The 27,580-nt window shown below is 45.6% G+C and overlaps 1 protein-coding gene across 9 annotated transcripts in view; it reads left to right on the top strand.

The window, feature by feature from the left end:
- Positions 1-27,580, top strand: part of LOC144164348 (Kv channel-interacting protein 4-like) — a 560,797-nt gene that overhangs the window by 509,842 nt on the left and 23,375 nt on the right. For all 9 annotated transcript variants that reach the window (XM_077694863.1, XM_077694862.1, XM_077694857.1 and 6 more), the window contains 3 exons: positions 4,174-4,298; positions 19,176-19,245; positions 22,590-22,660. In XM_077694863.1, coding sequence (XP_077550989.1) covers positions 4,174-4,298; positions 19,176-19,245; positions 22,590-22,660 — 266 coding nt within the window. The remainder of the gene's footprint in view (positions 1-4,173; positions 4,299-19,175; positions 19,246-22,589; positions 22,661-27,580) is intronic.

A 27,580-nucleotide genomic window follows, 5' to 3' on the forward strand; every position in this document is an offset into this window, starting at 1 on the left:
TTTCTGCGGCAAAATTTTCGTGCTCCTGCGCGGCTTCCAATAATCGCGCTGTCCCTAAAACCCCACCTACGGCATGGTTAAGAGTGTTTGTCTTCCAGAGAGTCATTCTTCCTTCTTTGTCATCCCGGCCCATTTATTCTCTTTATCGGCGTTTGCTTTGGTGTTTTCTAAGTTGTCTTAAACAATTTTGCACTTCCACTTCCTCCACGTTGCCCTGCGAGACGGATCTGCGAGATTGTAGTGTCTCTATACCAAGCGGTGCTATTTCAGGGGTCACCTATTAGTTACCTTTACTGTCTTTTATCAACCCTGGTATTTTTAATGCGTCACCGGCAAACTACAAAAGAGAGTTCGGAGGTGCATGTGAGTCTTCTTTGTTAAGTTTTGTTTCAAACAAAATGGGGACGGCATCGGTCCAGACACTTTGCGGGAGTTGTTTCGCTGATGTCATACGAACTTTTCCCAGTAGCGGCCTCGCGTCTGTGCGAGAAGTCGTTACATGTCTAACGACACCGTTCGCCCTTTGGTCACCGCTAAGGAATGCAGGTGTGCTTCGAGAGCCATCCTTTACAGGCAAGGCTTCTTGCTCTTTCGGCTGTCATAACCCTTTTCCGGGTGCTCGTCGAAAAGGCCCATTTTGTATGGCTTGGAGCGCGGGTCATTCAACATTCAGGAGGCGGTTCCCGCTGCAGCCAGCGCCAAGGAGGTCGTTGCGACGTGACCCGTCTGCAAAACGCCGACTCCTCAAGGATCGAAACACGGACCCACCCCTGGTCATGAGGGTTTCAAGCGCAGGCTTAGGCTGTGAGGCAGGGTCCTTTCATTTGTGCTGCCTAGAAAACGAACAGAAATTGCGACAGGAAAAGGATGCCTTGACTTTTGTGCGATACAAAATGACAGTTGTATGTGTTTGCATTCACGAAAGAAGCCATAGGCTCCCTTTGCGGAGTAGTTACGAAAATGGCTCACGTGTGAAGAAATGGTAGAACGGGAGCACCAAATATTAGGAAGGGCGAGTGAAGAGGTTTATTCGTGAAGAAAAACAAACAACGTTTTGCTAACGAGTTTGCGGCGCGATAAATTGCCGTATTGATTAAACATTAAAAGCGAAACATCTCTCCCAGGCGGGAACTCTTTGTATTCCTTGGTCTTTGTGGCTTGACGGGAGATGAGTACAATTTAAAATGCATGCAAGTTGCAAATCCGACATTCGTTGGCCAGAATCCGCAAGATACCTGACCTGCAGAAATGTCAGGGAAGGCTGTTCTCCTTCGTAAAGACATGTATATATTGTATGTTTTTTATGCGTTAACTCTTATTTGGGAAAAAGAAGATGATGCCACAAAATTTAAGCGACACATTCTGCATGGTTTGTTTAAATGAGTAAAATAAGGGCAGTTGCTTTATATTTCAAGCAGACTTTTTTCGTGCGATGATGTGATTGCGGATTGTGACATTCACACCTTCTATCCTATCCCCTCCTTAAAAGAAGTGTATGTCGTGCATGGATTTCAATGGTGTGCAGTAAGAAAATGCTTGTCATGTATATAGAATACCTTTGATGAACTCTGATATACTCAAGTCCACATCTGATATTTTACGACCCTTATTGTTCTATCGCATAGCCATATTGGTGCTAACACAAACGGTGTGGATTTTCATTCAACTCATAAAATACTAGAGCATTCGTAGCTTGAAAAATGGTTACGAAGCTCACCTGAATTTTGTACACAAACCTTTCGGAAATTGCATGCTCGTCCCAGAAACCTAGTGAAAGTGTTTCTTGAAAAATGAAATCTCGCATAAGAATCTGAGTGATTTATTGAACACTGTTTCCGGTAGCCGGTAGTGAATCCTGCAGGGATTTATAACACCATTGTGTATTTGACCATAACTCTTCCGGCTCATACACTGCAACCCTGTGGCATCCACATTTTGCGACCCTGAGGAAAAGCACCGCTTAAACATGATATGCAACAGGACGTCAAAGCTTACGTGCTTGCATCTATGTGCCCGAATATTTCGGGAAGAACATCACAACTCATCACAACTTGCTAGAAGAAGCCCATAAAACGCAACGCTATGTTTCAAAAGGCTGTGCTTCAACCTGCCCCTAAGCCAACTGACAGCCTGAAGCAGCAGGCCTCGTGCAAGATAGCGTAGGCAGTTGTTGTCAGCTGGTATTACACTTACCTAAATAGGGCAAGTAAGAAACACCAGAGAGAATACGCTACACAAACTGCGGCGAATACTGAAGAAATTTATTAAGGTCATGGTTTCGAGTACTTTTTAAACGGCAGGAATTCAAGGAAGAGGGAAACAAGAAACACCACCTCGTGGTTGCACTGTTGGTGGAAAGAGAAACAATTCCTGTGTGAGCTATTGCAAAACGTCTGTGCGAAAAATTCTTCTTTATTCGGAAAATAGATAAGGGAAAGTGGTTTGCACACACTTCCTTCGAACCTTCCTTCTTTGAATACAGTGTCAGCTGTACCTCTACTTTGCTGTTGCACTTAAGTTGTGGCAACCACACCACAACAATTTCTACTAACACGCTTGCCTTCAAAGCTGACCATGATGGTCCTCCGATGTGCTCTTCCCTGGTAGCTTTAGTACTCGAGGCGTGCCTTCTACACTACCGCCGCATCGAAGAGGCCAAGACTTTGCGTTGTTTTCTTTCACCGAAACTGGGCCCATTGTTAAGAAAGACTGGCACACAACCTTAGCAAAGTAAAGAATAAGCCAGAAATATTTGAAGTGTTCCGTGGTATGGGCAAAGACTGCACGTGTGTCCTGGTACTGTCTGAAAAAAAACCACGATTTGGTGACACCTATGTGTTTCTTATCGGGCGTGAATGCTAAAGCTTTGAAAGTAGCATTAAACAACTAAGACGCTTTGTTCCCAGCTAGCGTTGTCGAGGCGCTTCGTGATCTTGCTTCATGACGTTTTGCTTCGCAATCCACTTTCGAGCAAACGCTTTCGAATGTCTTTGACCTGTCTCCAACACGTCGCCCCTTGCTCGTTACTGTTCCCGTGTAATCGTGGGTTTACGAAGATCGTGAATGATGATGCCTGTCTGTACGCTTACTTGGCTGCTTTCTTTCGCTCCCTTATTTCCACCGCGGTTCACTGGCGTGGGTGGCTACATTTCGCTACCGCCCTGTCTCAACTCATGCTAAGGAGCGCCTCGCACTACAGAACGCTTCCCAGATACGTGGGTTTGGAGTTGTTTCACGGCTTGAGATTCCGACGGCTACGCCTACACCGACGCCGGAATGTTCTCTTAATGCTGTCGCATGGGAATATCGAGTTCTGGCTGTAGAAATAACCACATGAAGCAGCTTATTAAGTGCCCAGTAGTGAAACGCGGCCGTTGAGCCGATGATGCCGTCGGTCGCCGCAACAGCTTCCCTCGGGCGGAGCGAGCCAAGCCTCCTAGAACCATTTATGATGTCGCCCGAGAATCCACCGATCGGAATGGCACCAACGTAGTTCGAAGTAAAAGCGTTTTAAGTCTCAGCCGTAACACGTAGTATCAATAAATGTCATTCATGCCTGCAAAAGAACGATGTATCGCTATCGAGCAGGATACGGAACGTGGCGGATTGCTGAAAGCCTGGCTCATTGTGGCATAACATCATTGGAGCCACTCACAGCGCAGCTCTCACGTAGTGGCACAAACCATCCCACATTGTAAACAGTGCTGAAAAAACATCCTGCTGCATCAAAGTAAAGGGGTGCCTTTAAAGGCATGCAACGCAGCACCATAGTAGGAACGTGCGTTCACAGCAGAAGGAACTGCTCCCCTTGAAAGTAAATACGTTTAACAGTAAGCATATTTTGTTTATATATTTATTTATGTATTTATTAAATGTACCCTCATGGCCCAAAGGGCATTGGAGAGGGGAGTGGTACAGCGTATATTTTTAACAGAGAACAATGTTAAACAAGTTTTATTGCAGACATAAATTAAACGCAAAAAAGATAGCGGTATTATCCAATACCACACAAGACAGAAAAAAAGGGAAAAAATTTTGATTACAAGCAATGCAACAATGAGGCACTTCAACCACACAAAAAACTAAAAAGATGTACACAATGATAACAGTGAATTTGATGCGTTTGATTGTTGTGCTTGCTCTCTAATTCGTACGTTTTTTTCTCGAATGCAGAAAAGGCTATCGATGACCTGGAGATGACCGTAGTCCGCTGCAAGCCTGAAACCATCAGTGCTCTCTGCAAGTCTACCAAGTTCAGCAAAGACGAGATAAAAAGGATCTACCAGGGATTCAAACAGGTGCGCGTATACGCCTCATTTTAACATAATCTATATTTTGATTTAACGATGTCGTGTTAAAACATATTCTGAAGAAAGTAAACACTAGCACATTGAACAACACTGTCCGGCAACCTTGCCCAGCTTATAAACTTAAAATTGTGAAGCAATGAAAAGTGCAACACAATTAAAGTAAATCACAGAGGCTGCTTAAAATTTTTCAATGCGGCGTCGAGCGGGTATCATTAGATTCAAAAAAGCAAACTGTAACAGTATTTTCCTGCAAGTGTTTCCAAACAAAAAATATTACTTTTTCATTCACAAACTGAGCCCCGTATAATTACCATAGATTTGCATTTTCAGTGCCACGAGAGAGAGGGACAGAAGGATCTTTGTTTAAAGGGACACTGAAGTGATATGTAAACATTGCGGGATTACTTGCGCAAATTGTAGTGCGGAGTCCCCAGACCATTTTTCGACCACCCTGGGCGAGTTTACGCGATTTTATTTAGTAGAAAAATTAATTCGAAAATGCTGTCCTCCTCTCTTTACGCTCGCCCATTTTCTGCGGCGTTTTCGTGTGACGTCGAGAGGAGCCGAGCTCGCAATTGGCTGCGCTACTGCACGGCTCCCCTGCCTTTAGACAGTCAGTCGGCCCAGCGTTTCGTCCGCAGGCCGCCGACGGGTCGTCGCAATTCATTCGCTCAGTTGAAACGAAGCCAGGACACGTTTGTGAATGGTAGAATCTGCCTTTCTTTACTTGGTTAGTTTGTACACTCTATCTAGCTCCAAGTCAAGGTCGCTTCACACAAGCGCTGCACAAGCGCACATGCGACGCTTCGCTGACTGGTACGCCAGTAGGAAAGTATAAGGCCTCTTGAAGGCGGGAGAAGAGTCAGCGAAGTCAATATAGGTACTAAGGAAATAAAATCAACTGATATGTTTACCGCACAGCGTAAAACTAGGGTGCGGGAAGCACGTTTTTGCGCTGGGCGAACAAGCACAGCGGTCAGCAGCACGACTACGCATCGGCGAACGCTTTTCCGTCTACGAAATGCAATTGCTAGACGTGAGCTATTGTGGAAACTCGGGCGACGCTTACTGCACGAGCGCAATACAACAAATAGTCACCTAAGCTGCTTGAAATGCCAAAACTAAATACAAGTGTAAACTGGTTGTACAATATATAGCCTATATTACCAAGGCCAGCGGAGCCAGCTCCGTGGCCGAGCTGTTTGGGGCGCTAGATATGCCACCGCAAGTATTTTGCAAGTCAGGAGTTCGGATCCCCGCGGGTACGTGCTTTTTTTTCTGTAAGTTAACTTTTTCGTTTTCCACCGATGTTTTCTATATTGAGTTCACCTTTTTTTGGGCTAGTTCACAACTAGTTCGAACCAGTTCACAAAACGCGCGCAGGCTGGCACTGGCGCGCTAGCGAGTTCTCGTTGGCGTGCTGTTGCCATAAGCACCGACTGCTTGCAGGCAGTGGGCACAGGCCCGAATGAACAGACCCTTGGCCTGGTGCGAACACGCTTTTTACGATACAGGCATGAGGGAGGCAAGCTCCAGATATGGGGGAAAAGCACATGACATTTGGGCGTCTGCGGGTACGCGGAGGGCGTTCATGCACTGCGTAGGTTTCGGCTAGTGAATGCTACGATTCCAAGCCGTCCTAGGAGGCTTATGTTAATGCATTTTTACAACTGACAACATGGCAGAAGCGCGGTACGATGATTACTGAGTTATTGAGAATGCCCATCCAACAACGCCAACGGTTGTGTTTTACAGAACCGAAACCGAAACCGAAACTTGTTTGGTTGCCCACTTTGGGCGTCGTCCAATCACGGTGCCCGCTCCTCCTAACGTCACAGCTTTAGTTGGTGCGGCCGCCGCAAACCGCGCATGGTAGTTTTTCTTCTTTCGCGCTTTGTAAAATAATTACCGATTTGTCAATCGTAAAAACGATGAAAAGTGTGCTAATTTGAGCCAGTCTACGCAGTGCAAGCAAAAACGGGAGCTTGACAAATTCACTTCAGTGTCCCTTTAAACTGGTGATGCCAGTCGATCTAAGATGCCTGGCTTGCTACGCCAGAGGATTGCGATGACGATGATGATTATAATGATGACTTGTGTTCTTAGGTACGCCAATAAGGGTTTCGTTGCAGGCGCGGCACGTTTGGAAGAATTCTAAGGACCATTACGTCCCTCACTTCTAGTGCTACGGGGAGGAGCTGGCTTAGGGAAACTGCAAGAGAGCCTCTTTGTGCAATAAAGCGCGCACAATCACAAATGACGTGTTGCAAATCTTTACGCAAATCACACTGTGTGCACAGAGGCGAGGACAACTGGTTGGTCTTGGAACAGAAGAATCGCGGGTTAGCGACATTCAACCTCATATGGTAGAGTACGGCTTCATCATGCTTGGATAGTCCAGGTCGCATATTAAAGTGTACGACTGACCAGGCGTAATCAAGGCAAAAGTGGTAAGTGCGTGATCACACTCGAAAAGCGACCGTCGGGCTCAACACGGATGGCACCAAAAAATAACGCCACATTGAATAGAAAATGAATAGATAAAACTTAGGTTGGTGTAGCTATTCTTCCCAGGACTTCAAAGCAAAAGCCAAGTATGTTGCCACTGCGATGACTCTGTAGCGCACCGTATGAGTAACAAAACTTAATCTCGTGCTTGTCGCGTGAGCGGTCAGCGTGAAGGTGCGTGAGCAGAACTCTTGCGCGCGGACAAAGGCTCTGCCTGTAAAGAAGCAGCTGCGTGCCGATAGATTTATTCTGCCGGTAGGAGTAATTAATGCCAAGAGCCGAATAAACGAAAGCGAAGGAAGAGGCCCTAACACGGGGTAACAGTCACGAAATACTATTTCATATTCTCTCATTTTTTGCCTTCAAAGCCCGTAACCAAAACGTAATTCCTGACGAATTTTGCAACGGTTTTTTATTGGCCATGCGAACGCTGGAACGGGCATTACAGCTCGAAAAAGGGAAAGAAATGGTCACATTAACTACGAGTAAGGCTGAAAATGTTTGAGCATTGCTTTGTACAGGGCCCGGTGCTGATAACGGCAAAAAGTTAGCAATTTTAGCGCCACCGTTTGTTCGATAGAGTTCATAGAAACATTACCTCATTCCGATTTGACTGGAGCAGGTGGACGTCCGCACCAGCGCCCGTTTTTTAATACAATACAGGTATTTTACTTTGTAGGCGGGGCTTCAAATTCATGAAATGCGGTAATGGATAATGAAATGCCGTATATTACCTATTAACAATGTTGCATATATTATCCATTAACAACTCGGTGCATAACGCGTCGCAATACATTTTGCAACAAAATAGCTCCACAGGGTACGATCGCATTCTTGGAGATGCAGGCGGTGATAAATATGAAAGTATTACAAAAATGCTTGTAGGTAATAAAACGGAAGGTATCGTGGTAAATCTTACCCCCGCTTCCTACACCAAAATGAGAGAAAAGGGCAGCCCAGAGGAGTGCTAGATTTGAATTTACTAGATTATATTTGTGGCGTTTGCACGCCGTTGTCTATTCTCTCCGCACATATGAAGGCGACAATCATTATGTGGATCTAAACACGGAACGTAGTATGTGTGAGCCTCATACCACCAGCAAACGGAAGCAGCGAAGAGGGACAGATCCTGCGGTTGGAAAGTTTGCGCGCTCTCCGTGGTGAGTTCATTTACCAGACAAACACAAGTGCAGCTATGGAAGGTCTCTTGCGCTATGGCGTCATTAAGTAGCTTGATAGGGGCAAACGGGCCGTCGTGCATGGCGGCGGGCAATGCAGAAATTCAGAAAAGTAACTGCATATAAAAGCAAAAAAAAACGCACAAAAAAAAACATGATGAAAATAAATTGCTGTGCGCTTACAGCCCACTCCAAGTTTAATATTCCTGTATCAGAACGACTTTTTACGCTGTAGTGTGGGCACCTTATTTTTCGGCCGAAATAGTACAGCTTTCGTTTTTTCGCAGATTTATTTAAATACAGCTTAGTTTAGCCCAGTTGGGTCATATCTCCGGAGTGTATAGTAGGTATACCAGCATCACTGCCAGTAACGAAGTAATGTTACAAAAATTTTGTAATCTATCGATTGCCTAATAAAATCCTTTTCTGATTCTGATTCTGAATGTTGAAGGACATCACTATTTACAATGTAATTAATAAAAACGTCAAACAATAACGGGAACAGTGCACTCGCTGTATACCCTTGGTGCACCACACTCCATACTGGGAGAGAGAACGAATTTTGGTTATTTATGCATAGCCAGCGAGTTTGGTTAAGCAGCGCGTCATCAAATTTGAACGCTACCACCTGTTCCTTAAAACGTGCCTGTGATGAACTCAGGGTTCGGTGGTGGGAACCACGAGACGAGCACACGGAGTCAATGACGACAGAGGCCACAACACGAAGGTGAAGCGGGTAGAGGCAATATATTGCAGAGAGCGGACACACGGGGGTATGCAGAAGGCGATGGAAAAACAAAAACAAAATTGAAAAATAAAGGAATGAAATGCAAAGGGAAAGGAAACCACAACTAAGTCCTTCCCTGTCGCAGTTTCTTGGTGATTCGTGAGAGAAAGCACATGCGCGAAGAAAACCACAACAGTCTCACTGATGCAGCCCGTTATGACTCGGTCGCGAGTGGCTCGATGGCTCCACGCTGACCGGAACGGAAGGCGAAGAGACCAGGCGCAGCGAAAACGGCAGGAGAGGGATCCCGGCGCTGTTGCCCAGTGCAGTAGCGGATCCGGCTGGTGACCAGGAGGTACCTGGCGATGTCCCGGTGCGGTAGCACGGGCGCCGTCGATGGGTGTCTTCGCAGCTGATGCAGGCGCAACCCGAACGCTCGTCCGCCCAAGAGCCCGGTCGCGTTCCTCCTCCTCTTCCTCGTCTCTGGAGGCGCATACCCATTAGCGGGTGATTGGCCTCCTCTCCTTCCACTGTTTTCTTTTATGCGCCTGTTTTCTCCCTGGAGCTCATCACATTACCCCCGGCTTTAGAAAGTGTTTTGGGGTGACGCCACACACACACTTTCAGAAGACTCCGGTGGGCGAAATCTGGTGCAGCAAAATAAAGCACTGTTCACACAGTCAAGAGATTTCGCGACCCGGCCGTAAGCATCGTCTGGAGTCCACGACACCTCACTGCAGAGACGCCAAAACAATGTTAAAAACTTTGACTTCAGAACGAAGATGCTTCTGTTCGGCGTGGTGTGTATGTGCACTATGGGCTTGTTGTTTTGCTTGAAAACAGACTTTCAGTTAAGCACAGGCCGACAGTAGGCACCTTTCTTGAAAGAGCAATGCCCACCTCCCTTTTCGGATTTGCTGTCTTGCATCGCTGACAGGTCCTAACAAACCTTCGGAGGTCGGCGTAAATGTTTGGCCAATAAAACTCTCGGAGGATTCTTTTAGATGTCTTTGAAAATCCATGATGACCTGGAATTCCTTCATGAGCCTTCCTCATGACCGCGTGTCTGAAAGGATGCGGAATTACAAGTTGCTGAATGAGGCGGCCTGATGGTAAGGCGTACCGACGGTACAGGAGCCCCTTTTGACCAACAAACTTGCAGGGGTTCTCTTTATCGGAAGAGGACTGTGAAGAAGCCATCTTCATGCAGTTTTCTAGCGTCTTGTCCAGCTGCTGCTGTTGGCGCATCTCTTCTCTTGTAACGTCGGCGAACATGATGGGACTTGCTGGCCCGTTATGCTGTACTTTGTGATGGACGCCGCTGGTGTTCTCTTCGGCCGAAGAAGGACGTGCTTCTCCACCGAGCACCGCTGGAGTAGCTGGATGCCTTGGTTGCTGCGGCTTCCATGCAGGGTTAGGTTTGTTGGGGTCCCTAACACCTGGTACGTTTCCAAGTGTGAGGTCGTACAGGGGATCAGCCATGCATTTGGCCAGAACTTTTCCTCTGAAGTATGGTGTATCCACGTGGATGGAAGCCTCTTCAAGTATCCTTGTGGTATTGTCCACAAAACGGACAGTTGATGCCTGGCCTGTAAGGCAACTATCAGGGACCAGCTCTCGTCGCACGATGACGGCGTTGCTGCCGGTGTCTCTCAGAACGGAAACTTGTTGACCGTAGATGTCACCGGTTACAACTGGCATACGCCTTGCAGCACTTTTCGTTTGGAGCTGGCGTTGCTGTTTACGCTGGGACCGTGATAAGGCCAATGTGCCTTTAGTCCCGCGGTGCTGTTGCGGTTTGTCGTGACACTTCTCAATAGCGCATGCCGACACCTGCTCTTTATCAGGAGGCTTAGAGCGACAGCCGTCTGCGTGATGCCCTTGTTTTCCGCAGCTTCCGCAGTGGATGTTCAGGCCTACTACTCTGCAGTTTTGCGCGCTGTGCCCCGTTTTTCCGCATAAAAAGCAGGTGGGAGCTCTTTTGGAAGGAAGGTCTGTTTGCGACTCTTTTCTTTCTTCCCTGGTCTTTCCCAAGTTTGTGAGAGCTTGTGCTTCAAGGAAGCGATCGCAAGCTTCAGCCATTTCTTTGGTCGACTTGCAGTCCCTTTCCTTCATGAAAATGGCCAGCTGGGACGAGCAACACTTGGAAAATTGCTCCGCGATCATCTTGTCGCGTAACGCTTCGAACGTCTTGGGAACACCAGCCGTTTCGAGCCATCGGTCAAAATAACCGGAGAGTCGCGTAGCGAACTGAGTTCCTGTTTCGCCGTCCTCAGCTTTAGCCTGGCGGAATTTGTCATTATACCCTTGAGGGGTAAAACGAAACCGCTGAAGGAGCGCCAGCTTGACTTTTTGGTAGTCCAGAGAATCTTCTGGCGTCATCCTCCCGATGACGGAGAGCGCGTCTCCGGTGAGGCATGTGCTCAACCCGACGGCCCATTTATCTTCCGGCCATTTTTGAGCTGCAGCGACCCTCTCGAACCTTAGGAGGTATGCGTCCAGGTCGTCTCTGCGCGCATCAAATGGGGGGATAAAGTTATGCGGGCTCGTCGACATGACAGGCATGTGGTTAGGTTGGGTTGCCACGGAGCCCTCAGCTTGTGGGCTGTTTTGCGCGCCTTCCTGTAGCCTTAAGCTAAGCCTCAGGCTCTCTTGCTTAGCGCGTTCCAGCTCTGCTGCGGTCTTCAGAGTTTCCCGTTCTGCCGCCCTCTCATCGCGCAACCGATCCTGCTCCGCTTTGACCCATTCCCGCCACTCTGCATCGCGGAGTCCCAGCTCCTTTCCGCTGGCCACTAACTTTTCCACCTCCATGTCGGTTCTCTGTCCTCATGCCTCTTCCACAAGCCTCGTGCCCTCTTCGAGATGTTATTCAAGAGGTCCTGTCGCGGACGCCAATTGTGATGAACTCGGGGTTCGGTGGTGGGAACCACGAGACGAGCACACGGAGTCAATGACGACAGAGGCCACAACACGAAGGGGAAACGTAGGAGCGATGTATTATGCGGCAAAAACAGCTCAAATGGGTCATGGGCAAAACGGGAAGAAACCAAAACGTTACAAACGCGGCAAACGCAAATGAGAAAGGAGAAAAACAACAAGCGGGATTCAGTCCTGCACCTCCTAACAGTCCCGCGCAAGTCCCAGTTCAGCGAGGGTAGCGAACGCCCAACATACGCGTGCAATCTGGACTGGGCTCACATGGATTGTCGCAGTCACACTAGCCGAGGGTCGCAGACGTGCTGGTCCCGTTTGGCTGGCCCCACGTCACTCGAACCACACGTGGCCCGATCCGGTGGCGCAGCCCAGCAGGAACATGAGGCGGCCCGGCGTGGTAGCACGGACCTCTCGCCCGGAGGCCCAAGAGAGGCAGGCAGGGGCGGCGGCTCCCACGGGTGGTCCTCTCGAACCGATGGCGGCCCCGCCTGATTGACGACCAGACTCGCCGGCGCAAGGCACGGGTGCCCGGTGTGGTAGCGGGGACGAGCGACCGGCGCTACGGCACGGCCCCCGTAATGCGGCGTTCACTGGCGACGTCGTGGCGCCGTAGCACGGGCGTCGTCGGGTGGGTGTAGATCACGTTCGGTGCTGTCCAAGCACACACCGAGCTTATGCCGACCGATGGTGGTCCCCGTCGCGTTCCATCCGCTCACGCGCTCCCGCACCGGGGGATTATTGTCCTCTAATTGCAAGCATACCCCTTCGGGGATTGGCGGCACCATTACAGTGCCTTTATTGATTTTGACCTCATGTCTAAGGTTATGGAATGCTTTGCTGAAGTTTCTGAAAATTCCAAGTGAAAACAAGTGAGAGTTGTTCACCAGAGTCAATACTTTGAGCTATACGCTGCTTCAGTGCTGGTAGGGTTGTTTTTGTAGATCCTCCCTTGGAAATCCAAAGTGAGATTCAATGAGTATTTTATTCTTATTAAGAAACTCTGTTGTCTAATGGTCTGTTGTTGTTTAAACTTTTGAATGCATTAACAACTTCAGTTTCTTCGGGGTGTGCAAAAAGACAAGGTGTTTTTCAGACTACGTTTAGTCGTGGTTTTCTCCCTGAACACAGTGCTCAGTCTGCAAGTCTGCATGCACTGACAAATTGAAGTGTCGGCAGTGTATGCTCCATTATTATTCTAGCATTAAATGTTATTGTTTGAAGATTGTAGTTTACTTTGCTGCCGCCAAGTACACTATGAGCTTCCATATTGGGTCAGGGCATATTTTATTATTGCCGCTGAAAAGAGCGTTTCAGCTGGTCTTAGCGTTCCTTTAGGTGTATTTGTAATTGTTTTCAATTTCTTCGCTTTTACCGGCGAACTTGGCTGCAAAAATAATCGTGAGATGACGTTTTTCGTTAATAGCTTTTTCATGTTCCTGCGTTATCTTTAATAGCTTTTTCATAGTACTGCGTTATCCAGGTCTTCTTGCTTCTTCTTGAGCTTGCTCTAAAAGCGCCGTAAGGATCGAAAAAAACACCGTGGGTTTTATTAACATCCATGTTTTGCCTGACGCAGCTCCAAATACACGTTTTTATGTCCTGTTTAAATTATTCGAATCCGTCCTCGGGCGTTAATTGAAACATAAATGAGTTGCTTAGGAGGCGTAGAAAAATGGATAGAAAGGCGGGGAGGTTAACCAGATATACAGTTTGGTTTGCAACCCGGTAGAGAGGGGAATGGCGTTCACGGGACAAAAGAGGGTAAACGAGGAGGAAGAAATGGAAATTGGTACGGTGCGCACTCTAGTCCCGTATTAGGCGCTAAAATCAGTCGTGTAAGTTTGTTTTGCTCGGGAAACGTAGAACTGCCTTCGTCGCCTTCTTTCAGGTCGATGGTGGAGACCGATCACCTAAATAGTCTCTATTGAAAATGGTCGATTGTCCAATCGGTTGAACGCGATGACAAGCACGCTTCTGTCCGAGGAAGTATTTGGGGCAGCGACACAACACATACTCTATTGTATCTTCCGCCCCAAAAGCGTCACAGTGGGCGCTGTAGGCGATGCCGATAAGAAAGAAGTATACTTTTGTTAACGCCACCCCCAGCCACGGTCGGCAAAGTAAAGTCGACTGCGGTCGAGATTGCGGGTATTTCTGATGTTTGTATGAGCATAAGTGAGAAACACCGTGTTATGGTCGCCTTTATCAGAGGAAAGTGTGACTGCAAATAAAACATCAGTATTAAAATTTGTGTTGCAGAGGTAAAGACAAGACGAGGTCGAAGCTGTAACACGCGTAGGCGTGGTTACCGTGCTAATAAAGTCTGCCGTAAAAGGCCTCGAAATAAATAAGTGCGAATAACCTGTATCATTAAAAATGTTATGTGTTATTCGTGTTATCATTAAAAAGTCGCCTCAACATGCGAAAAGCCGTCGATTTAAGGAAAAATACCCTAGCAAGCAGTGAAAAAAAGAAACCTTGTGATATTTCAAAATGAAGGGCGATACTCTGTTGAAACAATTTTATTCCCAGTTTTGCAAGTTATGATTTTGTTACCCGGCATCTACGAGCAGAACTCTGGCACTCGTTCACCACGACAATAACATGGCCACGGTGCCATGCCACATTGTATGGCTAGTCGGGGGAGTTGGTGATCCAACATTGTTGCAAAACAACGGGGCTTAACAAATACACAAATGAATAAGAAAGCGCTGGGCATTCTTCTTGTGTATTTGGTCAGCCATGCTGCTTCACCACACTGTCGCGTGGCCGTGTCGACGCTGCCACAACAGAATAGGAGACGGCAAGGGACAATAGCGGGGATAAAGCGCCCGTCGCTTAAAAATAGCTACGTATTTCACAAAGCCCAATAAGGAATTAGCTAACCTCAAATCACACTTTAACCAGAAAGGTTTAAGGACCATATTGGAGAAATGATGCCGTCCCAGAAAAGGAACAGTCAACAAGAGGCCGCCGCTATTCTTCGGTGTTTCTGTGTGCGCATGGCCACAAGAAAGAGGGGCGTAGGCTGCAACGGAAGATGTTTAAGTAGTGCGCCGTATACGTCACAAAAAAATGCAAAACTCTTCCTTCAGAGATAGATGGTTAAAATGCAAATATTTCTCCCATGCAACCGGAGTAAAAGCCGAAGTCCGAAATCCAGTGGTACTCGTTGGGCGAATGGATCGCTAGAGTGAGAGTTTACCAGCGTGCGCCACGTGCTTAGGAGTTAATTGTTTCTTTCGGAAAAAAATCCTTGCAATATCTGTTTCCCTTGTACCCTTTCGCTCAGTGTTTTTATGACCTTGGCGGTGTCAACGCTTCGCAATACAAATTTTAATGCCAGCTTCAGCTCTCCGTGGTGATATATATTTTCACTATAAGCCGGTTGGAAAGAGGAGCACAGATTTGGATTTCGTATTAACTTGGTGGTGTTAGTACATACACCACCGCAGCTGTCTTGCTGCGGTGATGTATTAGCTAACACCACCAGTTAGGCTGTATTAATCCAGCGTAACATTAGTTAAGCACTCTTATACTTAGTTTGGCGAACGCTGCGTGCTCTTTGTTATTTAGATCTCAATTGCATATGTTCATTTTCATACTCCACTGTTTCTTTTGCATGAATACCAACTTGTGTGTGTGGGCTAGGGATTCAGATTCCGTGCATTATCCCTCATGTATGTCTGGCCGCCATGAATAAACCAATCTTCAATCTTTAAGGGTGTTGCCGAATTCCCCAGTAAAAATATTTCCGAAACACCACTTCGAAATGTGACGTCTATCAGCACCCCTGCAAGCAGGTGGAATTGGTGCGGCATCTTCCGGTGGAAAAATAAACCACACAGTGTCACAAGAATTCTTGCTGACTTTTTTCAACGTGATAAAATTACTGGCAACTAGAGAGGTGGTTACAAGCTGACTTAGATTATTATCATAATGCATCGGGAGACGGATAGCGTAATTCCTACTTCATCGCACGTTTAGCCGATACAACTTCATTTGCGCAGATGGCAAGCGAATGCTCGATTACATCATCATCATTGATACTAAGGGGCACATCAGTCGTCAATTTTGCATGGAGTGTTGGGAAGTGTGCGTATGGAACATCACTGGTTGTTTTGTTTTCGAAGGGCTTCCGAGAGGGCGCGTTGTTTTTAGCCCATATAGAGCATCTATTAAGAGCCCGTGGTACATGCGAAGGCTCAGGGGGGAAAAAAATAAATGCTTGCTGACGGTAACTGGAGCTAGAAAGATGGAACGCAGTCAGAGAAAACACCTGTTCGCGTTGCAGAGAGCAGTCGGCCGATTAAGCGTAGCAAGCACGTTCACGTGCCTTAAGTCCAAGACGTGTCTTGCAAGCATTGTGCCGGCATCAAAATAGAGACGGTCCAGGAACTCCCAAGCTCCTAGCAACGATAGTGCATGGAGTCCGCCGCATTGGATGGAAGCGGGGCAGTGCATTCGTGCAAAAAAAAACAAAACATGTATGCATTTTGCGAATTGGTGATGTCTCTGGCCACAGAAGAAATGAGTCGTTCACGTGGGTTTGGGTCAATATCGTGTTGACTTCACTAAACGCCTACTGAGTCCGTCAGTTGATGCATTCCCGCGACGCAGTTCTTCAACCGCTAAATACCGTAATAGTCTCTCTCTGTTACATGCCTTCGGCAAGCGCTTGCGCCGTTCAGGGTAGGTCTCCATTTCCTTGAAATATGGGCACGTATCCTGCGCTTTCAAGTGATTTGTGAAACCTAGTGAGCGTTAAGAATATTCTACACCTTTTCCGTGAATTAGTCAGAAACAATCATTTAGACCATTAGAGAAGGCAAGTAGCAACACAACCCGTAGTAGTGAAACCTTTTGCCGCGGTCGTAAAGGGCACACTAACGTTGTCCCGTAAATCTCACCTCACCTGCCACTATCGCCCACTAGTTTGGCGTTTAAAGAAGCAAGAAAAAAGCGACCGCGCTGCCGCAAGGCGAGTCTGACTCCAACCAAGGCACTCCCGACCGCCCGCAATCGTCAACGCAAGACATTACCAACGCTTTGGCGTTGTTCTCTAGTGTTCACGAAACAAAAACGGCACGCTTGCAAGGATGCGAGTAAACATTCGCACACAAAGGAGGAATTTATTGCAAGGAAGCATTCGCGACTTGTTAAGTCCTGTTTAATTGCAAAGAAGCTCGTTGTTGCTTCTCCCCGATTGTTCGGAATGCTCTTGTATTTTTGGTTCCTCTCCAGGTCCGAAAATACAGTCGGCTACTGTGGTTAGTTTTGTTACCAGTTTAAAATCCGTCGGCGAACTTTAAAATAGGAGTGGTTTGCGCCGTTTTCAGTTCAACTGATAAAACTCTGAATATAAGTAGCGGTATTAGGGCTTACCCGCTTATGCTCCTAAGCAGTTATGGGGGAGTGAGGCCATAAAGACGGCATGCGCCAGAAAGACAAGGACGATATTTACCTCTCGCACTCTCGTCACATATGCACCCTGTGCAGCCACTATGCTCTTCAATGACAATTACACCAGCCACTGTGCCTAACATGATCAGTTTCCAGCCTCATCTAGGCAAAAAGTTGTCGCAGTGCTTGGTAAAGGGATAGGGGGTAGTAATAAACGGCACCAGAAGATGCGCTTGAGTTGAGGGTGGGTGGGACCCAGCAATTCTCTTTGTTCATGCTCAAGCGGCGTTCCTGGAGTTTGAGCCGTGCTTTAGAGGCTTGAGCCTCACAGATGAGGAGAAGCGCCAAGCGGTGCAAGTTCCGAGTTACTTGTTGCCAGAAGTTTCAAGATCTGTGCAAATCGCCACACGCTACGTTTTTGTGGAACCGTATGCTGTTTGGTGAGTCGTAAAGCACGTTGTTAAAGAGCTAACGGACATTGACGAGAGAGAGAGAGAGAGAGAGAGAGAGAGAGAGTGCTCTTTATTGTGAACTGGTGGGGTCAGCCCTGCTAGGGACAAGGCTTGCTACACCTGATGGGGGTGGTGACTTCGTTGATGAGTGGTTAATATTAGACATTAGGGGTACAGCAGGAAGAAGATAAACAAGACACGTAAAAAAACGAAAATAAAAACAAGAGAATGCTGCCTGCTAAGTCCGGATATAAAAATACAATTGAAAATAAAATTGTTAGTGTAAACGCTGAAACAAAACGAATAGTAAACGACTACAAAAAAAGAGTAACAACAGCGACCCCAGAAAAATAAATAGATGAACGCCAAAGACACCAACACAAGAAAAATATATAGACGAACGCCACAGTGCGAAAGAGCAGATATCGCGACACCCTTTCTCTGTCTGTGATCTAAAGAAATTTGTCAAGTTCAGTGTCTCGTTGGAACTGGAGTAGTACTTTTGTGCCTAAAGTACTGCCAGCCCTATTGGCCTAGGGCCCAAGAAAATGACGAAGTTCCAGACTGCCTCTATGGCGTACACGAGAGCGGGAGCTCGCTGCAGTTTTTCGCGCAGCAGCGAATCGAGAGAAAACGCACAGCAAGTGATTTACAGTCTCACACACAGCGCAAGTCCGGCACAGGGGGAATCTTCTTCCCAACCTGTCTTAACCTTAAAACTCCGAGTAAATGCTACATTCAGGCGCAGTGGGTGCAACACTCCTTCACACCGCTTGTTGACGCCGCATCGAAAGTGGAAGTTACAGTGCGGGTCAATAGCCTGCAGTGGTGGATACTTGCGGTGAGGATCCTGCCACTCCGACATTTGTGCAGTCCACCCACTTGTGAGGATAAGGGCGTTGGTGTCCTCTCGTGAGAAAGGAAGCTGGGTCGTGTTGCTCATAAAGTGGCCTGCGCAGGTGGCTGCGTCGGATCTAATATTGCCTTGTATGTCCGAGTGACCAGGCAGCCACTGAAGATCGATGTAATGACCTTCGTGCACTGCCATTGTGTGAATTTCGCCAATTTCACATACAAGCTGACTGGTTGTGGCGAAGCGCTTATAATTGCGTGATACATCAATAGTTATAGCTTCTATCGTGGCTCCAATGGATCGAGAAATTGGATGGAAACTTTTGTGTAGTCGTGTGTCCTGTCTTCGAGAGACAAACAGAAGTGAATTTTGGATATTCGAAAAACACTTCCTCTATATTTCAGAAGCCGCGGCATGTTTCATAAGTCAATGATAGAGAATCCACAGTTCAGGAAGTTTGGGGACGGTGGGAGCAGAGAGAAAAACGTTTCCTTAAAAAAGGAGCCCCTTGTATTTCATGTTGTTTAGCATTGACTTTGAGGCGGTTTATTGTAGTAACTTTGTATTTAACTCTTATTCGGAGTACTGCATATTGAATTATGGCTAAAAAAGTTGCGTGTGTTCCAACGTCACTTTTCATTATCACCATTCCCTCCAAAAACCTTTATTGCTATTTTCCGTCTTATTCCCAAATAATTAAGGAACTTGGTGGATAAAAAACCTGTATAGATTACCCCTCCGAGCACAACAAACAGGTGCCCAATTTTTAACCTACCTGTGTTTTTCCCATTTCTTGCGTCTGCATTGCAGTCCTGTCCGACGGGCATTGTCAACGAGAACACCTTCAAGGACATGTACTGCCAGTTCTTCCCACTAGCAGGTGAGCAGTACTTGATAGCTGTCTGTGGCCTTAACTATGCATGCATGATTTTGGCCCAACCGACTTCGTCAACGAAGACGGGCATCTCTAAGGAGAACTTAACGGCCAAATAAAAACTGGTTTAATTTTTTTGTAAATTTAAATATAGTAGTAGTAGTAGGTGCAAAAAAGCAAACCCTTGAGGAGGGATTGAGGAAGTGTAATATTACAGGTGGGGAGAACGCCGGGGCATTCCTGTCGTTCTGCAACCCAATAAACATAGCTAGAAAAGAAGCATAGCGAATTTGAAATTATGAATTCCGCGGGTAGCCTTTTGTAGTGATTCTGTTTCGCTTGCACGCGTGCGTATTCTTCCGAGGGATGAAACCGTTTAAAGATGTTACAGCAGCTGTATTTGTAGGAGTGGTGTATCGTGGTCAACCTCCAGAGTTTTTGAAGAATTGACTTGAAGTCACGGGTACTGTGCTGTCCGAAGGGTTCTAGTGCTACAATGCTACAAAAGTGTTTATGAACGAGTGATATAGTACATAGGCTACTTAGACAGCCCCGCACGGTCGGCACAGGAAAATGAGAAAACACATTTAAACATATGCCGAATCACCAAACCCTTTGGTATATGACACGCATACACGAGTTGACAGTAGAGATGAGCAAAGATAGCTCACTGAAAAAGGCAGTTAGCATTGATTTTCCGAACGACAGCATTCATATCCCATTAACTGCAGAAAAAAAGCAAGTTTAAGTTCGAAAGTTCTCTTTAAAATGTCCGCTCAAGTAAGCTATCCGGTGTGTGCATAAAGAGAGACATCTGCTGAAACACTATTTTTAAAAGCAGGGCCATGTAGAAAAACCAGATGAAAGAAATCCTTTCTGAGATCAAGGGTCGGTTTACCTCTACCAGTTCACCGTACACATTTCTGTGACGGCAATCGACCTAATGAACCCGAACGTCACCTGTAGCGATGCCACATGGGGAAAAGAATACCTACCAGCTTCAATATTCTTCACAAAAGCATAGGAAATTTAATAGTACTTGGCTAAATTAAGGCTTCCAATGGAAGAAAGTAAAAAATGGCAGTTTCACGGTTATCCAAATAAACTTCAAGTGGACAGGAAGTACATGTTTTGGAACACTGATAAGTGAAAAGCTGATGTAGACAGTCCCTCTGTGGAGGAGACATAATTACGCAAGTTAACTTACTCAAACCAGATGTTGTAGGCCTTGTTAAACCAGTGCTGTGATAGGTTAAAAATTGAGGAAGGTCTGAAGGAAAAGGGCAAGAGATTTTTTAACCCGTAGCCATAAAGATGAAATGAATACGTAGGCGCATTTAACGTACACTTAGTGAATTTGAAGTCACCCCTCTTTTTAGATAATGAAGGGCGTTCTGATAGATGTACGAACTAGGTTGGGTTGTGTGCCTTATTCCAAGTAAAACAAATAAATGTCCCGCCCTTTTAGTTTTAGTGATGATGGAATGACATCCACATAATTTGAGGTGTGTTGGATGGAACTCTGAATGCAGATAAGTGCGGGCAATGAACATCATTTACCCAATTTGGAAGACGTGTTCACGCGCCTAGTACGCCCCCAGATACAGATGGAGCAAGTCAGACATTAGCAAAGCATACTGGTTTGCGCCCCTAATAAAGAACCTAAAGTTGCATTCCGGACATTTCCCTGATCATTTGGAAAGGCGTGAGTTCCTGAATGTGCAAGAGGAGTGTAAAGGCAGTACGTGGAGACGCTATGGTGTCACGGCTGTTCTTAGATAATGTATTGGTCAGAGAATAATCGATTGAGTACCACACAATGCGAGAGAAAAATCTTTTCGCGATAAGGAAAATGGTGCCCAGGTTTTTATCCACGAAGGGGGCGCGCAATCCAGCAACGAACCCTTCAAAGCTCTAGCCGGTTGGTGTAGTACGGCTCGCCCAATGGAGATTATTTTCTGTGTAATGCAGCACCGGAGGGCATGGAAGCTGTAATGTCACATGCTTGTGACAAAAATTGGACGCCGATAACTCTTTTTGAATAATACTAAGAAGTGTGACAGAATGCATCCCGACTCTAAAGTAATTTTGGAGAACTTTGGCCTTAGGTTGCGCAGAGTATTGTTTTCTGTGCCCCATGTGTCGCACCCTAAGTTGCAGCTCGAACAATTGAGCGAAGCTGTTACCGCAGTGCTAGTAGCCAGGATAATGAGATTGACGCTAATACTTCTAGTAAATCCTTAAGAAACGAAGTATAGGCCATCATAAACACCAGAGCGCTGTTCCAGTCTGCATGAGACTGGATATCAGCTTCCCCTGAAAATACGCGGTGCTTCGGGAACTCTTCACGGCTTTCAATTTTTATATCCGTGGGCCACGTTGTGTTGGTAGATATGCCTTTGTGCACCCTTGTGCACCAGGTAGCACTAACGAGTGGATAAAAGAGCAACATATGGTTAGAGGCCTCCTAGCACCCAAAGAGTCGTTCATAGTATCCAGAACAACTGGTGAGAGACGCTCAGAGATTATCACCTACTGCCTTTTTTGTGACACGGCCGACCTGACAGAGTAGGTGGAAGACAAATAACAAGAGGTCCAGATAGTCAGTACACACGGGAAGAGTGCATAGAATGTGCTCGACTGGCATAGAGACTCGCCGTCATGACAGCAGTATCTTTCTAAGGACAGCCCAGTATGGGTCCAAAAATGTACAGATGCCGTCAACTTCTGGCGGTATACTCGCACAAGTATGGTGGTGTGAAGAAAAGCATGCGCCTTTCACACAAGGAAAAATGGCCGCATAGGCTTCTACGCCACCCGCCTTCACGGACTATTAACGCAAAAAATAAAATTTACGGAGTCTGTATTTATGCGAGATATACCTCAATGAAAAGGTGGACATCAAGTTTGGAGTGTTCTGACGCAAATAAGAACGTAGATCTCGTAACGGGCGTTCCTGTGTCGTAAACTCAGATTTTTTGAGTACTTCTCAATATTGAAACGTTTTAACAAAAGAAACATAGGTCAAACTGGCTGTTGTACGTGCCGCACACACACGAAGTCTAGATACGCGATAAGACCTGTATTTATCTGGACGTTCTTAGCCAAAGCCACCATGAAAACGTCTGGTGATGTGCACTGTTCACACGCTGTGGAATAATAAGTAGAAGCCACGCAACTCTCACTCTAAGCAAAACGCAGGTAAAGAACACTACACATAGTTTTTCGACTAGTACCCGAGATACAAAATAGCTCAAATGGCCGGCGCCGACTCGAAGTGCACCCGCATAGACCGAGAGACTGAATAAATGCGACATCGAAGTTTCTTTCTGCGGCTGTCTCACTTTCAGATACCACCCAGTACGCGCACTACGTGTTCAAGGCCCTGGACAAGGATAGGGCTGGGACCATCAACTTCAAGGCAAGACTACTTCGCTTCTACATCGTCGTTTTTTTAGCTCCTACCGGACCGAATATACACAATCGTCCATGTTCCTCCTCTCTGTGTGACATCGAAAATTGTACTTTGGATACTTTTCTTCTGGAAGAAAACAAGGCGCTCTCTCGCTCTCCGCCGAGCTCAGGGGACCTTATTGTGACAAGCGGGACTGTGAGAATAATTCGCAGAAACGAAAAATACACGAACCTAAAATGCGCTCTGAACTCCGAGGGAAGGGTGGTACAAAGAAACCCGAAGCTAACATTTGTTATCACATTGATAACTGTAAACATGACGTGTTGTGGTAAGGCTAAAACTTTTACAAAATGGCAATATATGCGATGTGGGCGTTTCGAGAATGAATAACGGAGGTTCGGGGTATCGCTTTTGTATTTTCTTTTTAGCCGAAATTTAAAACACCCAACGTGCACGTAAAGAATATGCAAGAAAAAAATCTATTTTCGTATCAGGATTCCGTCTCTGTGAACCTGCTAATAAAACCTTTTTTTGGATTATACCAGGACAATTTTTTATGGCATTTTTATAACATTTTACAATATTTTGGTTTATAACGATAGCAAATGTATCTATCCAGGCATCAATAACTTTTGAACAAGTGCGAAAAATCTACCACGCCCCCCCCATGAGCTCCTTGTGTTGTAGTAAACGCGAAAAGGTGAGCGTCCAGCGTTTCAGATCAGCGCTTTGTCGTGTCGTTTCTTTCTTGGGTGTTCTTGTCTATGTTTCATTTATTTAAATATTATTTAACAGCTTCCCCTGAAAATACGCGTCGCTTCGGGCACTCTTCAAGGATTAAAGTTTTCTATTCGTGGGCCACTTTTTGTTGGTAGATATGCCTTTGTGCACCCCTCATCGGCACTCGTCAAATCACTGTTATTTGGTATGTATTGTGTGCCATCCGTTCGTCATTTTGTGTGCTGTCTTTGACGGCGACGTGTGTCTTATTTTAGCCCGTAACAAATATCATAGGATGGGAAACGGGCACCACTTTATACGGACTAATAGGAGCCCGAAAGGAACATTAGTTACTGAGCAGTTCAGTTGCTTTGAATGGAGCTAACAGCAAGTTTGCTCCAGAACAGCTATCAAGACGCTTTAAGAAACTGACATAACGGTGGGGTGCACCTAATTTAGTATCTTTAAAAACTGATATCCCGGGGCTGCAATGATCGTTGCACGCACCTGGGGTATATTCGGAGGTGTGTACCGAACTTGTATTAAAGTAACAGATGACTATTTAATTGAATTTAAAGAGGCATAAGTTCTTGCTTACGCAGTAGTTGTGGCACTCGGTGTGCATAGTGTTGCTGTGATGGGTACTGACGCATTTAATCTCCTTTCTATTGAATACTGTCACAGTTGAAGAAGTGCGGGACTTGGGGCACGCGATGCTGCTCCTCAGTATGCGGATTTTTGTCACGCTTAAGTGGAAGTTGCTTTGATGTTGTCACTGATTCTGGCAGATGAGGTGAAAGGGACTACTCGCATCGAGACATCAGTTCATGGACTATTATCGCTCTTGCTTGTAACTTGGGCGGTTCTTGCGTATGTTTAAATCTTTTCGTCCCTTCGAGTTCAATCTCAGAACATGGTGGTGTGAAGCCCGAACAAACACGGAGACAAGACAAGAAAACAAGAACGAAGACGGCAGGAAGCGCTGGGTGTCGTCTTCGTTTTTGTTTTCTTCTCTGTTCTCCGTGCTAATTTGCGCTTCCCAAACCTCCGATGTATTATCAACTAGTCCAAGCTTCCGCAGTTGCACTTTCGGAAATTTGCAAAAAGGGGGAATAATTGTCTTGCCTTCAAGGGCCATTCTTCTGCTTCATGTAGTTATGGCGCAGTCTGTCTGATGTGTGATTTCTGCAATTATTTTGAAACAGTTGCAATTTTTTATTTATATCATCTACGAAAAAAAAATTGCTTCCGAAATAGCACATCTTTCTTTGTTGTTTGGCCGAAGAATGAGCTTAAATATTCAGCGCCAAAATGTTAGGTTAGTAAAAGCATCGAAGAACAAAATAAAACTTCGGAGAATTCACAAAATGCACAAAAAAACGTATACCAGTAATTTGCCTTTACCGAAATTGCCCACAATAAAAATGTTAAATTTACGCGAGGTCTGCACAATTCGGGATTTCTCCAGGGGTCATTTTTTGAAGCTGTAATATTTTCACGTTAAAATAGTAGGCTGCGTAAACATTTAAGAGGTATTATTCCGGAATATGAAATAGTATTTTATTGATAGCCTCAGTGAGTTTTCGGAGCTATGTGATGAAATAATGAACATTTTACTTTGGTGCAGAGCAAGTTCTCTACATTCGCTACCCAAGCTAAATTTTGTTGCGTGCGCAAAGTATGAGGACGATTTCATTTCTCTTTTAAAGTAAAAAAATTTGTTACGCGAATATGCTTGTGTCTCATTTTAGACGGCAAAAGTTCTCTTAATGTTTTTCTAACTTTTGAATATCTGTTTTAAGTGCTTGGGGATAGCCTGAGGCTTTTCGCAACGCATTTCAACGCCTGTAGCTTTTTTACAACCCTTCTGTGCCTTTGTGAGGACAGGTTGGCTCATTTGGGGTAGCTTATTTTGTTCCAAGAAGCATCCCTTTAGTGTATAGTAGCATAGGTAGTTGACATGCGGAGGTCTTTTTTTCGAACAAGACTACCTTACAGAGATTTGTCTCTCTAAGCGGAATGTAAAATTCAGGAAATGTAGATAGCCGTTTTCCCAGAAGCTCCTAAATGTTTCTAAAATTTAAGGACCTCGTGGGGCTCGCCTCGATTTGTTTGCCCCAAGCACTTTTACAACTAGCACCGTGCAATGCACCATTGTAAGACTCACGTATGTTCGCCCCTACACCTCCTGCAAGCGCCTTTGAAGACGATTGGCAGGAGTAATTTTTATACATATCCCCGTAAAACTGTCATGCGGAAGTTTGCGACACGTAAAAGCTGTCAGGTCAACTATTCCGAGAACCGTCGTGCTGGTTTTATGATACATCATCAAGTGCATCCTTTACTGATATGCTATTTACGGCAATTTGGAGGCTGAAGTACCTGTTCGATGTATAGTGACAAGGGTGCCCCGATGTTAAACCCTCGCGGTGTTGTGACGTGCGAGTGAATATTAAACACTATAAAAATTTGCCGAAAACACACAAAAAAACAGTTTTCTTGAATAGCTTGAATGAATGGCGGTGCATGTGAAAATAAATTTATTATCTGGTTGTATACACCTTGCAGCATACACAGATAAAGAAAATCACATGTACTCATTCGCGATCCCCTTCTAATAACAGTCTTTCAACTACATTTTTGCCTTTGAAATAGTTATGTTTTTGAGCATCATTTTGTTTTCACGAAACAGTCAATATATATGTCATTAGAGATACACTGCGTAAAATGACTTACAAGTTGAAAACGAAACGAAAAGAAACCGTCCGAGAACTTCACCCGTTCGCAGTTCTGAAGTAGACCTCGCGACCGTCAACTTTGGATGTGGGGATCCATCGCTGCTGTCTTCTTGGGTTCCTCCGCGAGACGGGAACCTATCTCTTATTAAAAATACATTACTTTATGCTACAGGAATAACATAAGACCAAGAAAAGGCGATAGCTTGTGAATTGGGCTTGCTATAGATGCCTAAGGGTTTGTGGCGCGATAGGAATGTAACACCTAGGACAGTGAATGGACTTCAACTGCATTACTAGGTGGCAATGCAGCATACTTACCCAAATCTGACTATCACATATAGATAAGGGATTAGATATTGAATAGTTCTTGTTTCCTATTTCTTAACCGTTTATGCATTTTTCAAGTAATCTGTATTTAAAACTGGTGATTTCACTGTCTTATTTTCCCCAGTAACCTGCTTCTTTTGAGACCACTTCCGGAGACATCATTTGTGAATTAATGTCACTTTGTTTTGCATATTCACGTAATTTGTTCAAGGTTTTATTCCACCTCCCATGACTTTTGAGTACAAGTTTTAGAGAAAGTCACCCTGAAGAGAACTTAATATGGCCCTTTGTTTTTCTGATGGTGAATGGGACGGCTGCAAGCACAAGGACGGCTTGGCTAAATTATTGTTTTTGTTTGCCTGTTGGCTAATGTTGTTACGGGGCGGCAAGGCAAAGGACGTGAACCATGAGATAGGTGAACGATAGATTCACAGTGTTTAAATGTCGTCTGTGAAATATGCGGCGCTGGTTTCCCGCCTACCTAGCTTCTTCCGTTGATGTTTAGCCAATGTTTTACTCCCCTAACCACCGTCTTGTTCCTCTAACAGTATGTTTTTGGGTTGACTTTCCCTACAACACTGACACCCGAATGCGGGGATGAGAGTTGTTCTCAGAGGCTGGCGTCGGAACGCTTATGCAAAGCACTGTTCTACACAAAACAGATGCAGACAGTGAGACAAACGATTGGTTAGTGTAGAGAAGCTCTGAGTGCTCTTTTTCGCGGCTTTTTCACCTAAAAAGCGGCTGCGCCATTTAACGTCGTTCTCGTGGAGGCGGTAATGTGCAAGCGTTCAGTAATAAAAGCACTCGGAAAAAAGGGGAATCACTCGAAGGAAAAAGAAAAGACAAGCACAGTCTAATTTTTTACTGCTATGTACCACAAACACAAAGCATTTCTCTACAGTGTTATGTGCTGTTCCTGCAGTGGCAATGGATACATCGTCTAATGTACAGTGCTTTAGGTAACTTGTGTAGGTAAACTAATAATTTATACAAGAAAAGAAAAACGGTGATTTTTCCCCTGACGCATACAATATTATAAAGAAACCGAAGCGCATTTTTTTGTGCAATTTGGAATAATTATACACTAGGTGTGTCTTTTATCAATGGGTATCGAGCTTGATGAACAAGTACCCCAGAT

Source organism: Haemaphysalis longicornis, unplaced genomic scaffold, assembly GCF_048455015.1.
Source record: "Haemaphysalis longicornis isolate Haplotype H1 unplaced genomic scaffold, Haemaphysalis longicornis Haplotype H1 scaffold_13, whole genome shotgun sequence".
NCBI lineage: Eukaryota > Metazoa > Arthropoda > Arachnida > Ixodida > Ixodidae > Haemaphysalis > Haemaphysalis longicornis.